The sequence below is a fragment of the Mycteria americana genome, chromosome 8 (assembly GCF_035582795.1).
Source record: "Mycteria americana isolate JAX WOST 10 ecotype Jacksonville Zoo and Gardens chromosome 8, USCA_MyAme_1.0, whole genome shotgun sequence".
Taxonomy (NCBI): domain Eukaryota; kingdom Metazoa; phylum Chordata; class Aves; order Ciconiiformes; family Ciconiidae; genus Mycteria; species Mycteria americana.
This window is the reverse complement of record NC_134372.1, coordinates 45,630,877-45,647,221: the sequence shown is the minus strand read 5'-3', so window position 1 is coordinate 45,647,221 and position 16,345 is coordinate 45,630,877. Positions and strand designations below refer to the sequence as shown.

The window sequence follows — 16,345 nt, the reverse complement described above, 5'->3', positions numbered from 1 at the left end:
CTGAGGTGTATTTTTTTTCTTTTAGAATTGGGTATTTAAAATATTTTTATTTTAAGATTTAAAGGATATTAGAAACTAAACAAATTTGATATAATAAGAATATTTGTTCAGGTAAATAAAATTTCATTTAATTTGTGAAAACAAAAAGGAAATTATCAAGAAATATTTTCTCTTCAAATTTGATTCTTTTTTTTAGTTTGACACCAAATTTGACTTGATCTAAAACAGAACAAGTTGCACAAGGGAGAACAAGGATTACCAAACACAAAAAAGTACATTTCCACTTGCTATGTGAAAATGGGCTTTGAGTAAATCAGATGAAAGTCAGTTTACTTGTAAATAATATAATTTGTTTAGTGGCACGGCTAAGGAACAAAGCGTTGATAATCAACTGACAAGAAAAATGCCAGACACACAAATCAAAAAGTGTTAAGACTGGGAGACAGAGAGGCTGCGTGTTTTCATTTATATTTAGAAAGTTCACCTAATGGTATCAAAAGCTAAACATAGGAAATCTTCTCTTTTTAGAACTCTAATGGTTTTATCTTGGTCATTACAGCAAAGGAATATTTATGTAAATGTCTTTACATAAAATCTATTTAGAAACAAAGATGAAAAAAAAGAATTTAATTTGAAATATTATACTTTTTTTTTTTTTTAAGAACATCAGAGACCTTGGATTCTGGCAATATGTATCAAATTTCCAAAGAAGAAAAATCAGCCATTCTAGAGAATCCAGCTGCCACACAGATCTGAGCCACAGTATTGCTGGAAGCCAGAACAGTTTTTAGGAAGAATGGAGCATGAACTGTCTCTTTTCACATGCTCATTATGAATGGTAAAAAGACTTCTGTACTCATTTCTTCTTATTAAATTAAGCTTCCAGCACCATCAAATTAATACGTATTATCTATGCCCTTTTATGCCACGATGCAGAAATTACAAGGCCATTTAATTCCTAGAGCAAGCAATAGGGTATCCATTGCCATATAGATTTTCTCTCAAGCTGACAGAGTGGAAATTCATTTATTCTAAATTTTACTAGAATATTTATGGTTTACCATTTAGCAGCAGTTTTTAATCCACTTGCACTATCACTTATGTAACCCAGCAAGCTCAGTTCCAACCTTTTTTCCCGCTTCTACTTTTTTGCTGGCTAACAAAGTTACACAGATACAAAATGAGTGAGCAATTATAGTAAGAACAATTTTTCTTCATATTTGAGCACAAAAAAAAGCCTTTGAGAATGTGGGTTTTCTAATTTCTGGCACAATTACCTTTCCTCTGAACCATCATGAATAAGGCCTTATCTCTTAAAACTTCTATAAACTACATTTGAATCATAGTCATATTGAGGTCAATTTGGAACTGCAATGATGCCTACAGAATTTCCTTCATTTTACTCCCATGTAACTAGCTGTAAAATGTAGGACTGCCTAGGATCTCTCCTTGGACATGGATTTTTCACCAATTTCTCTATTTTCAGCTTCATATTTGCCTGAAGGAGAATACAGCAAGAACGGAGGAGAACAAAGAATGAAAAGAGCGTTGTAGAAGTTCCCAAATTGTCTGGAGGGAGCTATGCAGCCAGACTGTGCAGCACGTGGTTAGGCCAAGTAACATGTTCTCTCTTTAAATTACTATACTTCAAATATGAACTGTGAGAAATAACGCCTCATGCTTTCTAATGATGCTGCTATGAATATCTAACCACAAATTTCTGTCTCCTCCCTCATGGTTTTTTTTTTTCCCTCCATATGCTGTTTTTCTAATCAGAAAATGTGTGCGTACTAGGTGATTTGGCAGCAGATACCCTCACTACAGGCATAAATCCCATTCAGACAGGCAGATTCCATTACTTTTTGTGTTCAAGCTGAACTCTATTAACGGTTCAACCAAAGTAAATGGAACCAGCAGAGTGGGAAGATACCAAAATTTGGGTGTGCTGCTCAGAATCTGATATATTTGAAAACTGGTCTCATAAATGTCATATGCTGAAATTTTGTATAAAAGAGGTGCCAAATTTCCCATGAGTTGAAATTTCCTGTGCGTTTTCTGTATGCATTGGCATACAGATATTTTTCAAAATTTATAAAATAAAGTCTTGAAAAGTTACAATCCTTCATTCATTCACTCAAATAATATATGCAGATCCTATTTTTGAGTAATTACATTTCAAAAGAGCACAGCTCTTTCAGCATATCAAATTGCTACTGACATATGCCATCCGTCTTAAATACTGTTTTCAGCATTCTAATTTCTTTTTCTAATCATGAGTCCGTGATGACAAATTAAAACAATATTTTGTGTGCAATTCATATTTTACCGAAATTTAAAATGGCAAGAAAGGGATGAGTATTCAATTTATTTTCTCTTCTCAATTAATACAGCAATTAAGATAAGGGGTATAAAACTGGCTTAATTGGGTTGCCATGGCAACTAATTGCCTGATTTCTTCAAAAATAGGATGGTTTAGGTGGAATCAATCTGTGGTAATTTAATTATGTACATCATGAAGCAAGAAGGCAGGTTGGATACACGTAAGGAAAAGTTCTAATTGCAAATTGTTACACATCTCTTTGTTACTCCAGTTTTTTCTAGATGTTGTCTGTTACTGTTCATTACCCATAGTACAGAATGATAATTTTTCTTTTTAATGATTGGGAGTATCGAGACTTGCACAATAAATGAGATTCAGAATTGCTCGGGTGTAGTTCAGCTGGTCCTTGGAAACAAGGCAAAAAGTGAAAACTCACTTCTGACTCACTTCTTCCTCATTTTGCTTTGCATGTGCAACAGGGAAATTGAAATAGTGCCGCTCAGCTAGCTAATTTATACATGTGCAACTGGCCACAGTCATAGAAGCAATATCCAAGTTGGTTTTTTTAAAACTGGCCAGTGTAGCTCAAGGCAAACACTGAAATCACACCAATCTAGAGAGACCTTTTTATAGTCCTCCATATCTCTTAACCTTTACCTTGCTCAAATACATATACTCCATTAAATAAAGGTTACTGCTCCTGAAGCTTATTTCTGCAGCTCAGCCCTCCTGTTGGGCGTCCTGCCTGTGACTGTGGATGGCTGCCATGCAAATGCCTGGAATGTCACACCCTGGGATGGTGATGTCATGTACGGAGCAAACCACTTTCAGAAAAGAAAAGAGTTGTTTTCACTCACGCAGTATTGCTGTAAGAAACAGTGCTTACTGTGATTTAGTGCGTTTAAAGCCCCATCAGTTAAAATTTTGAACCCTTAACTCCATCTCTGAGTATCTTTAACATCTGGAAGAGATGCCACATTTTTAAGGACATTTATCCTCCTCTATGGTTAATGTAGCAGAAATACTTATATTCCCAATTTTTGTCTCAGTAGTTCCCTGGTGATGAGAACAGCAGGGGAAGAAGCCGGCACACTTGCCCTAGATGAGAGTATCCGTCTCAGTGGGAGAACATTGCTACCTGGCTTTGTGTGGTTGGTACTCCACCAGAGTGGCATGAGAAAAGTGAAGCTGCTAACTGCATTTAACCAAATCAGCAAGACTGGGTATAGCGTCTCATCATTTGTCACCAGCAGCTGACGTACTTGAACAGCATAGGTGATTTTTTGATGTATCAGGCAAACAAAGGTAACCAAATTCTTTCTTCTAAAGAGAGAGAAAAAGTTACACAATGGGGACATTAACTAGGGTATCATGCCCCTCCACAATAACATGAGTGATTATTGCATAACTAAGGTAAATGTGGATATATTTTATAATTCATCCCTCTTAAAGGAAAGGGAGAAACCAATTTTAGCTTTTTTAGATTTCACATATTTTCCAGGTATTTTTTAGCTTCACCTCCGAAATTTTCATGTTTTTTTCCTCCCTCACTTTTTCTAAATTGTGACTCAAACTCTCAGAATACAGGGGAAAAAAAAAAACATTCCTGGAAAGTTTTTAGCATGACTGACCTTATGAGAAAAACATACAGGTATTCTCCTTTATGATAGTCATCCCAAATACTCCAGTGTGTAATAGAATCTATAGGATGACACGACAACATGGTCACGCAGCACGGTGACCTGGTTGGAAGACCTTCCTCCTGGAAGGTCTGTTCCAAGCAGATTTCTCAAATTCAAGTGATTTTTTGTCTGTATTTAACATATGTCTGTTTTACAGATATACTCCCAATAATTGCACTGTATGCTTGTGATATTGCATTGTTTTTAGTGATTAGAATGCTAAATTCAGGAAATGATTACCATTATTGGCACTTTTGTTAATTGAATGAAATCTCTGATGTTTTCCAGGTTTGCATAAATCTGACTTTGTGCCGTTATGAGCTCATTCTCAGATTAAACACAGTTCACGACACTTTAATGTGTTAACTCTGTTTCATGATATTTCCTACCAGTGTTTAATTTCTTCTTTAATAGACCAGAGACTCCGTGTCCACACAAGTCTTTAATAAAAACAGTTTTCAAATTCTAAAGACACTACCTTGACCTTTACTGAAATCAAAAGTACAGAAATTAGAGAAGTAGAGAAAGTAGAGAAAATTAGGATATTCATTCCAAAAAGTCCTTTTTAAAGTGAAATTTCCCCCAACAGAAGGTCAAACTTTATTATCTATAAAATTAATACTGTGTCCATCAAATTTGCTCTTACACATTGTTTCAATTATATTTGGGAAGGTACAGGAACTGTTTAGATCAGAAATAACATAATTCATATTTAACTACCTTTCTCTGCAGTTAATTTGATAATGCTGAAAAATAATATCATAAAGTTACAAAAGAATATAATAAACAACTACATTATTTCCTGCAGTGGAATGACTCCATTTTCTATGGTCCATTCATGATTACTGTCCTACTGGTAAAGGATAGCTTTGTGATTTACTGAAAAGAGATAAAGGTGTGATGGATTTTATATAAAGAACTACCAAGCATGAAGCTCCTGGTTTTACTTCTGACAGAAATCTCCAACATTTTACAAATAAGAAAAATGCCCTGGCACTTGTCCCCTGCACTGAAGCATAATAACCAGAAGTCAGTGCCTGCTGAATCCAATGACAGATTCTCTATTGACATCAGTGAAAGGGTATGAAAAAAATATCACTGTGAGTTTTGTTTTCAGCTGTCTCTGCTCTTCACCCAAGATAGCACACGAATGTAAGGTCATTTTAAAAAGAGCTGGTCATGGAATATGACAGGACAACAGTATCTTTTCTGTAATTATATAAACTCTATATGCTATGAATAGTAATAGAAAAGAATATGTTTATTTACTGTTTTAGTGTATGACTAAGGTCCTTTAGCAACGCCTAAGGTCCAAGGTTTTATGTGATTTTTTAGAAGCTTGTTTTATAAAGACTATTAAAAATTAGCGTGCAACTCACAAACACTCTTCCACAGTAAGCATCATGTTTGCAATCCCTTATACTGACAATTAACAATGTTAACATTGCTGAAACTCCTGGTAGTGCTGTCAAAAACTGAACTTGGGGGAAGATGGATTAGGCGTTGCTGATGCAGACCTCTAACTGAGCTGGCTTGTCTAGGAAGCCTTGCAAGCACCAGTGTGGTGCTGGGCCTGGACTGAGCTGCTCTGCATTATACTTTTAGCTGTGCTGGGTACCAGTTGACACTGCTGCACTGTGCAGTGGATGTTACCTGAGCTCTTCTGTATTCCCCAGTTAAGAAAAGGAAAGTCTATGGCAGCTCAGACTTCCCCAGTGCACGTGCCAACACATTTCAGATTTGACTTAGAGATAAGATGATAGGCCAAAGGAAATAGTAGCTTATACTGAATGCTTTTGAAAAAAGTATCCCTTATTAAGTATGGTTCTTTTTTTCCTCTCCTCCCTTTTTGCCCCAAGTCTGTTAGCCCAAGCAAATGACTTGCTGTATTGGAAATGCCCATGACTTTTCAATTTACCACCCTATCTCACTTGGCAATTCTTAATCCTGCCTCTGGCTGTCCTGTCACGTAAAAGTCCTAACCATATACACTGGTATTAGATAGGCTACACTTACCAACCTGAAGAAAGAGATGGCTTTTACTTTGCAGTTTGTGGACAATGCTGTTTTGAAGAGAATGCATACAGTTATGTTCAATCTGATTTTTTTCCCTTTTAAGTTAACATAACCTTCCTTTAAAGTTGTGAAAGAATTCTGTATTCATTTCATATTACTCTACCACAATTTGGCTTGTCATCTAATGTAATATCCCTTTTCAAGATGGACATTAGCAGTGATGGGCTAGAAAAATGAAGTGGGTTTCACAGCATTGTTAGTTAGCACTATCAGTGGCCTGGAAATAACTTGGGGAACACCTTCCAGGGATATTACCAGTCCCAGTCATAAGCGCAGGGGACAAGGCAGACCCCCAGACCTACCCACTGAAATCAATTATAAAACTTCCTTGGCTGCTTTAGCCACAGAGTCTAGGCTGAGACTTCAGACTGGCAGCACGTATGTGCAAAGACAGTATTGTTCCCTCTGCGAATGGAAGCAATCAAACTGCAAGTGGACAGTGTGTGAACTGAAGCTTGCCTGTCCTATCGCAAGCCTGCCCAAAGCAAAGCGGTGCTCCCCAGCAGGCCCCAGCACCGCTCCTCTCAACTCCCACAAATTCCACTCTTACATATTTATACAGACCAGCAGATAATTTTTCCAATTACCAGCCTACCTCTAAGTTTAATGTGTTTCAGAAGCTGTTTGGTAATTAATCCAGGGGTGACACAGACCACAAGGTTAATATCTGCTATTTAAGTTCTGCTATTTATTGCCACTTCCACATGTGGCTGAGCTACATCCAGTGAAGTAGTACAATACTCCTGAATGATCATTATTAACACCTTACCATGCCAGTACTAAATGCACACATGTGGTTTCTAATTACTTCATTCAAAGAAGTCAATAATGTTGGAGTAGATTAGCTCCCATGCCAACAATGCTGCAGAATTACAACTAAACACAGTAACAGCCGCATGACTTAGGTGCTGAGTCAGTACCTCAACTGAACAGGATTCCTTTTCTCTAACCCACGTTAAACATCTTCTCTTGCTCTGCTGTTCAGCGCACAGACACCTTTCCCTTCCCTCATATTTCCAGAATGGAAAAAATTCTGGGAATTAAGAGGGGTCACCTAGCAGTGAGGTTCTTGGCTTAGAATAGATGAGCAATGCGTGTTACTGCCCTAAGTGCAACATAAAGGTACACCCAAAAATCCACTTCCATTCAGACTGGTTTCCACAGTTGGAAATATTCAGCTTCTTGTTTCATCTGTTCTCTTTGGGGATATTTGAGTCTACCTTTAAAACATATGCAACTTTGTCCTTTTCATAATCCCTCAATGATATTATCCTGACTTTTTACTTTCATAGTAAGATGACATTTCCCAGTTTACCAGATTTTAAGATGCATTTAAAAAATCTTTATCCAATAGCAAGTAAAAGACAGAAATAAATTTAGTGCTACATTTTTCCATGGAAATTTCCTAAGAAAAATATGTATATGAATATATAAGCAAATCATCATGTCAGCAGAATTTTTTTTCTTTTATACTTAAGGCGATATTTTCTTTTTCCTTTCAGGCTCTGCAAATGTTCCCTGAGTCATGTGGTTACAAAAATGTAGAATTACCCTCCTAAAAAGAACATTTTACAATTCATCACCAGGACTAAACCAGCTGCAGCTGTGAAAAAGCGTTAGCATATTAGCTGTTATATTACAGACAAATCTTTTATTTATTTTGTGCCTTTAGCTCTGGAGATTTGGAATGTTCAGGATTTTCTCTTTCTTTCTCTGCTCCAAAGTCACTTGCTGAATTTTCACTAGCTAGTTTAATTTTTATTATATTTGACAGAAGGAACTTTAATCCACACAATATGTAAAAAAATATTGCATTTTAACAAGGGTTTTTACTTATGTTTTTATTGACATTGTATTGAATAGAATAGAATTCAGCATATCAGGGATGAGTTGTTATTGGAATTAAGGTGCCTTAGGCTTACTAACTGCTCAAATATTATGAAGAAATTAACTCTGATAAGGATGATTTATTACCTTCCAAGAATGTTCATAGACTATTTGCATCTAGCATTAAGATCTCAGTGTCAGGATAAATGTGTGGGACGTAACCTTAAGTCAAAGCTATTCTAAGTTTGAAGTTTTAAGTTAATTCCTCTATTTTCTGTTTGTCACAATGACCTCTAACACCTTTAGGTGGCCACCTAGCAAAGTGCTGAAGCATATGCTTAACTTTACACGTGCACCTTTCTGAACAGAAAATTACAACCAGGGAAAAAAATCATATACTTTAATGAATATGATCCATAATAGTTACTCACCACTGTCTATTGCCAGAAAGAGAGCGGTATATTTGTTATCCTGGACATAAGGAGATTCCCGATCCAGGATAGCAGTGGTGCTAATGGTACCATTAGTAGGGTTAATTTCTAGCCAGCCTGCTGGATCCTTGTAAACCGAATACCTAAATAAAAATATGAAGTTGTTAACAAATTATATATCTAGACATAAAACAATTACATTACTACAAAAGAATATGTCTTTGCCCTCACTGGCTTTCATGGCATAGATCTCAATACTTAAAAAATACAGTTTAAACCCTGTGTCTTCCCTTTGAGATAGTTCATTATTGTTAGGCTTATCTGACAAATGGAGATACAGGGAAAGGTTTGAGTCAATTTCTTTGGATACATATGGCCCAAAGCTTAGTACAGAAATCAATATTTAAAACATTACGTAGGACCTGTTTCCTACTGCTGTGTTATACAGCCAGAGTACCTGAACACTTTCAATGGACCTCTGCATCAACACTGGTGTTTACAGACTTCAGGAATCCTCTCACAGTCCTCCTTTTTCCAGACTCAAAATTCTGGCTGGACTAGGAGTTATTGAGTGGTTTTCATTTTTTTCTTACAATTACTTATTTTGGGTGAGGCTAGAAATGTAAAAAATTGTGGGGTATGGTAGCAAAAAAGAGAGTTAGACTATGGATTTGTCAGGTCTAACGGGAGCTGATTATACGCAGACCTGGTTTGCATACATTTGTTCCGCAGTCTGTGATCTGTAGTTTCCTGCTTCGTGATTTCAAATAGATGCACAGAATCTTGGAACAATTCAACCACATACATGTTGTCTAAATAAGGATTTGAAAATGCTGTCTGTTGAGATCTGTCAATACAAAATGCACTGTTGTGCTTTCTTTGCATTAATCGGCACAGATATTTAGACCCCGATACTGGAAATATTTAGAGAGATTGTGGAGTTTATGCACTAAGAACTGCCCGTCTTGACTGAAGTAATAAACATAGGAATGTTCATGATTAGGGCCTAATTCTACACTCAGTTAAATATATTAAGTAATATAACAACACACAGCTGAATTAACTGATACCAATTCCCTCACCAATGAAATGTGTTAATATTTTAAACCAAAACTCCAATCATATAATCAATACTTAGTATAATAACCTGTTTATCTTTTTTGTAGTGAATTGTTATAGGTCATAAACAGTCATACAATCTTCTACAGACATTTTAAATTATAAGTAATTGACATGAAACCTGTTATTGTTTAATGAGTATGTGCCTAGCCAGTGCCTCATAGTGGCATTCATCTCAAAGATTCCTATGTGATAATGCTGCCAAAAATATCAGTGCAACTACTTCCTGAGGGAATAACCAAAAATAACAGATTGTTAGGGAGTTAAAAAAAAAAGTAAATAAAATTAAATAGAATGGCAGTTGCTAGAAGAGGAAAGAATAAATTGCAGGCCAACAAAGAAAGACATAATCTCATTGAATGCTTATTTCAGAGGCTTGCTTTGGCTCTTGTGCCCTCTGGAAAGCGGAAAAATAAGTTGCGATTAGTTGCTAGATCCCTCTAGCAGACTGTTAAGGGGTGTCCATTATAATAGCCAACAACAAGGGGGCACCATGTGGCTGTCCTATCCTGCTGCCTCTCACCCCCCCAGTCCTTGTTTCAGACCTCTCAGTCCCATATAACTTGTGCTTTTTCACTGTCCAGTTATTTTGATCAGACAGAGTTTGAGAACTTTGGATTTTTGCTGGGATCTCAGAAAAGCTAGGCAGAGCCACCGCTCTGCGCTGTCAGATGTCTGAGATGGCCATTAGCATCATTCGTTACCCATGCAGCAAATTTTACTGTGTTTGAGCAGTAGATCTGATCATTGGCCGAAGGTAACAGAAAAACAAAAGCAAATGACTTAGTGCATGGCTCAAGCTTAAATTCTGTCATTAAGACGGCACTGGAAAAGGCTATTGACTGAACTGAAGAATGGATCTCTTCCGTCCCTCATCCCAGGAACTTCCCCTCCAACATTTGAAATAATGCCATGGGAAGGTGGTGTTAAGCAAAGATGTTTTTTTTTTTTTCCCATGCAAGTTAGGAAAGATTAGAATGGATTTGACTTATTATAGCTTTTGAATAATAAATTTTGGGCACAGACACCATACTATTCAGCAGGAAGAAAACTTAATTTTTAAAAGGGAAAAGTTCTGGGCAAATTGGTTTCCTCATGCATAAATGAGGCAGTGCGCACACAGGCACTCAGGCCTGAGAAATACAGGACAGAAACATAGGCATATTTTCCCAGCCCACGGATCAGGTATCCATTATAACTGGATTAGCTGGAAGCAGAGTAGGACTTGAATTTATGCCTTAGAAAGCACAGGGCTCCAGAATCCCTACAAATTTGCCATGTGAGCCACAGGTCCATTTAAATAAACTATTCTGTAGATTGACATTTTACTTCAGAGATTGATAAAGTACTCTTATTTCAAAAGAATGAGACTCCAAAGAAAAAATACTGAGTTTTGCCTTTGAAAAACAAAATCGCTTTTAGCAGAAAGCCTTCTCTTAATTCATCAGAGAAATACCTCTCTTACCAAAAAATTCATCAGTTTTCTCAAAATTTCTTTGGTGTACCTCCAGGGGAAGTGATGTTATCCTACAGAAGATGAACATGGCTAATTTCAGAGGTGCTAACAGGCAACACTGTCCACATGACTGCTATTCTTTACCAAGACTTTGCTTCAGGCTTGAAAAATGCAACCTCCTCAGGGCTGCTGAACCAGATTGGCTTTTGGATGGTACGGAGGAACACAGTGGTGTACAGGCAGCCAGTTTCAAGATCAAAAATTCAATATATAGAGCCATGAAAAATTCCACATTTTTATAGCTATTACTATGTTAAAATAAATTAAAGGACACATCTGGAAACCAGGACCTTTTGGAATTTATGAGAAAAAGGGACAAATACTGAAAACACTTGGCTTATTCATGCTCCCACAAGAGTCACTCAGAGTTTCACTACTGGCTTCCCCAGGAGCAGAAATTATCCCTTAGGGAATATGTGGAAAAGAATCAAAGGCAAACGCTAGCACATAGTGAGACATTCCATCAACCCAACAATTCCTTCCACTTAATAACCATTTAAACATTAATCAATACCTGAGCTGTATCTCCTATAAAAATCAGGTACTAGAATAGTAACAATGCAGATCATTATTTCATTTCAATTCTTTGTTTCTTTTTTTATTGTTGTTTTTATAACTTCGCAACAAAGGTATGCACAAAAATATGAAACAAGGGCAGCCTAAACAATTCCTAGTCTATTGTAAAACTGCAAATTCTCAATTAACCCCGAAACAATTTAAGAAGATTCAACACTTCTAAAGTAATGAGAATTTAAAATGGATTGTATTATCTTCCCTGATTGCTCTACAAAGCACTGTTGGCTGTGCAAATAAAAAACTGAATTGTATAACCTGTGATTTGGCACAGGATATTGTAAAAGTAGTACTTTGTTTTTCCCACCGCATTTTTTACTTATTGTAAGAGTATATTGCAGTACAGTTAAGATGATTGTTCTTTGTTCATTTTTTTGAGGGCTCTGCTAGCAAAAGGTTTAAATAGACTCATTAAGAAAAGCACTATAAAAAAAAATAGAAGTATAGAATACAAAGTTTCACTTCCTACTTTCAACTTTAGTGGGATCTGCTGATTGCACAGCAGTTTTGAAAGTCAGACCATTTTTTTAGGTGGTTAAACATGAACTTATGTGCCTGCACGTACCTAGTTAGTTTTGAAAATCATAAGCACGTTGATACAGCTGTATGGATGTGTACAGAACTATGTTCTCTGGTGTGACAATTACTGTTTATTCTGGACTAATTCTACATTGCACTAGTGAAATTTAGTGCTGCTCTGTGGGGTTTCTTTATTTCATTGTTTGGTTTTTTTTTAATTTTAAACCATGCCAACAGGTTACAGTTCCCAAGGGAACTGTACAACAGGGCATGGGCAAGTGGGTGTAACCTATTTTGATTGTGAACTCCTTGTGCCAGGTTCATGTTCTTGCACTATCTATAAGCCAAGTATTGCAAAGGAAGTAGAAAAAACAATTTCCTTAGACTGCAAATTGTCTGCTGCAAAGTTCAAGTATATACCTTAAATATAGACCTACAAACAGATGCAGAGAGGTTATAGATGCAGAACAAGAGAATACAAATCAAAATATGCACTTGGCTTATTTGGTGCAGAACTAAAATAAAGTAGCAAATATATGGAAATAATTTAAAATTTATAAATTGCATCTTCCCCTTCCTGTAAAACAGGAAAATAATTCAGAGAACACCTCCTGGGGTTGCTAGCAGACGTGCATGGTGCTGGTGGCTGGCAGCTTAATTAGCACAGAAGATCATTACACAGACCAGTTGTGATAACATGGACACAGAAATCTAATCAGAGCCACAGCCTTGCACTAGCCACAAAAAGAATTTCACAGCCGACAGTGCAATAGCCCAGGGCGTCATAGGAGAGCAGCCAGGCATCTAGGCACAGAGTCAGATGCTGCTCTTGGCAAGGACTTCCAGAGCTTGGTAGTTGCCAGACTTTTCCCACGTGGAGTCAAGGGGTCTTGGCTCTTATGCTTTAACAGAAAGAGAAGGAAGGCAAAATGAATCAGTGCCAAATCTGTGCTGAACGACACATCTGTGCCCGTTTGATGCATGGCATTGACAGGAGTTAAGGTGAGCAACTCAGATAGGCTCGTCAGGGTGGTGGTTTTCAGCCTTGCACATCTGGAGACTGCTCAAGTCACGTTGTACAGAGACTGTATGACCAGAAAGACGCAACAGAAAAGTAATGGTACAGTGGCATTGGCCCTGTGAAATATCTGATTCTGCAATTAGGCTTTGCGTAACAGGACGAGAGACTGTAGGCAGCAAGCTGACAAGTGAGCAAGGCTGGTCTGGCTGAATTGGGACTTGGAGAATTGGACTTCAAGTCCTGGCTCTGTCACAATGGAATTAGGGAAGCCCTTTAATTCATGCTATGCCTCCAACTCAGCTTTAAAATGGTGAGGATATATTTCTGCCTTGAAAAGCTGTTAAAAGGATAAAATCTGTAAATCATTGCAAAAGGACCGAGAACATACAGCAATGAGGGACAACAAAAGTACCGAGATAGACAGAATAGAAAAAAATAATTCGAATAGCTTTCTAAAGATGCAGAAAGATACTTACTGGCATTTTCAAACTGTATAGTTGCTCATCTCCTTCATTTTTTTTAACTATGTTTAAAATAGAGTTAAACCCAGATGTGTAAAAATTCATATTCTCTGTGATACATACGTATATATATGCGTGTGTATACTTACTGGTCCTGGGCGAAATTGAAAGTGTCAACATATTGATAGTATCCATTTTCATAGTGTTTCAATCTGACTGGCAGGAGTCAGTATCAGAAATATAACAAAGCATATTCATACATTAGATTTCCAAATCATATTTGCTGCTTTTATGGATCCTGGTCCCACTGACATAAGTGAAAAAACATCAGTTGAACAGGCCCAATATTTCACCTAAGAAGTATAGCTACACATTTGTATTTTGAATGAAAAGCATTTACATTATCCACATTTCTGAATCCATAGCAGTTCACCTACAATTGGGTAACGTATTGAGGTTACCATATCTATCTTGCTCCCACTGGGACTATACCATATAATGGCAGTCTCTGAAATTTCTCTGTGAGCTCTTCATGAACTATTCAAGTTAAATGATCAGTGGGGAAGGTAACTTGGTATTGTCTGTGCCTAAGAGCTCAGCGTGAGAACTCCCTTTTGCCTCGGAATGAAAAAATCTCTAAATACAGACATTATGTAATCTTTAAATCAAGCCAATATGAATTTCATCTCATTATATCAATTCCACCTGAAAAATCAAGAGCAACTACCTCTAGAAGAAGATTCATAGGTATTTTGGAGAGACCGGTGTAGCAATTACAGCATAAATATATGTGCCTATGTAAACAATGGTGATTCTAAGAGAAAGACAAAACCACTTCCCAAAATATAAGTGTAACACTAAAACTCTGGATTAAAACTGCAGTGTGCTTCATATGCTTTATGTACGGATGACATAATGTAGAGCTTTAGAGATCAACCTGCTTCCCATCGTGCTCCGTCTTCTCCACTGTGCTCTCATTACCTTTTGCCTGCACTAATTATGGCAGCATATGGCACCAGAAAGAGGAGGAAGGAAACCTTATTGCAACGCAGCAATTCTCCGGCTGAAATATACTCCAGCCTCATTAATGATGACACACTGCAATTTTTCTGCTATTTGACTATATGATAACAAAGGTATTCCTGCTCCCATACTGGTTTAGGTTATAAGCTGTGGGAGAGCAACTTACATTTCATATATGTATATTCACAGCCTTGCACAGCAGGGTGTCTAATTGCTAACCCATGCTGAATGAAAACAATAATAGTAATTCTCTAACATATATTACATCTAACCTTCTCTAACTATATTAACATTTGATATTGTAAAGATATTTTTTATGCAACTTCCAGGCTTGGTTTTTTATTTTAAAATGTTTGTGTCAGTAAAGCCATTGGAAGAATATCTTTGGAGCAGTTGTGGGTTTTCACTTTTTTCAGATACTGAAAAACAATGCTAATGAATAAAATGTATTAATTTCAAGGTGCAAGTGAATATACAGGTTTGCTTTCCATTTTATACCCAAATATAAGGCTACTGCCTACAATCTGCTGCTGCAGCCCCTAAACACTATGTTGTACAGGTCAGTAACACATGATCCATGGCCCTTGTGTTTAGTGTGACAAAGCATGTCCTAAGAAAAGAAAGGAGGCATTATTAGGGATAACTGAATTCACCATATTAACAAAAAATTCTGGCACTGAAATAGAGAGATTGCCAGTAAGACTTGTATTTGCCTTATCACATTAGCTTAAAGTATACTACCAGTAAGCAGTTCTGTGGAAAATCAGTTATTCAAAAGGGCTTTTCATAGCTCCTTTCAATACTACTTCCTCATGTGCTTTCCCATTTGGATACCCAAATACATTTTTCTTCCTTTATGACCCTTGAAGAGCTCTACAATTTCTGCTGATCCATATGACAGGATGTCTTCACATCCTTCCGTATGAGGTAAACTCAGAGGCTGGTAGCTTGCTGTTCAATTTGGAAATGCCTGGATCTGAGCCTGCATGTGAGCATTACGCTGTTTCACATCTCTTTCAACAGTCAGCGATGGTCTGTAGTCCGACAAAGTGCCAGTGCCAACCACTCATCTCCGGTGCAGTTGCCATTGGTCTGCCCTAACGGTCTTGCGCCTTCTTTTGCAAATCCTTTTAAATGAGTGCATGCAGTTAGTGCGGCAGTGTTGTCAGAACTATAAAATTACTATTATGGGCACAAGATCATGACAATTTCAACGTAACTCTGCTGTTGCTTAGAATGTTCTGTTATGCAGGCACATCTGAGTAAGTCAAAGCTAAGCCATTTTTTCCATTATTTATTAGCAATTCAAGTAACACTGCCTAAAGTAACAAAAGCATGTCAACAGGTAAATGGCTGCGTGTTAGGAGAGAGGGGCAAAAACTGATCGGTACTGTTTTTCATACATACACAACCTACATTGCTGTTGGCAAGTGGATATGCAGTGCTACCCCAGCACATGCTAGATCCCTGTTGTGGTTTAACCCCAGTGATAATAATGATGATAAAATAATGTACAAAACCAGTGATGCACAATGCAACCACTCACCACCTGCCAACCGATGCCCAGCCCGTCCCTGAGCAGCGATCGCTGCCCCCTGGGCAACTCTCCCCAGTTTCTATACTGAGCATGATGCCATATGGTATGGAATAGCCCTTTGGGCAGTTGGGGTCAGCTGTCCTGGCTGTGCCCCCTCCCAGCTTCTTGTGACCTGGCAGAGCATGGGAAGCTGAAAAGCCCTTGACCAGTGTAAGCACTGCTCAGCAACAACTAAAACTT

At 37.4% G+C, this 16,345-nt stretch overlaps 1 protein-coding gene across 2 annotated transcripts in view; it reads right to left on the bottom strand.

Annotated features, from left to right (window-relative positions):
* CDH13 (cadherin 13) overlaps positions 1 to 16,345 on the bottom strand; it is a 520,188-nt gene that overhangs the window by 28,216 nt on the left and 475,627 nt on the right. For both annotated transcript variants that reach the window (XM_075510904.1, XM_075510905.1), the window contains exon 11: positions 8,337 to 8,479. In XM_075510904.1, coding sequence (XP_075367019.1) covers positions 8,337 to 8,479 — 143 coding nt within the window. The remainder of the gene's footprint in view (positions 1 to 8,336; positions 8,480 to 16,345) is intronic.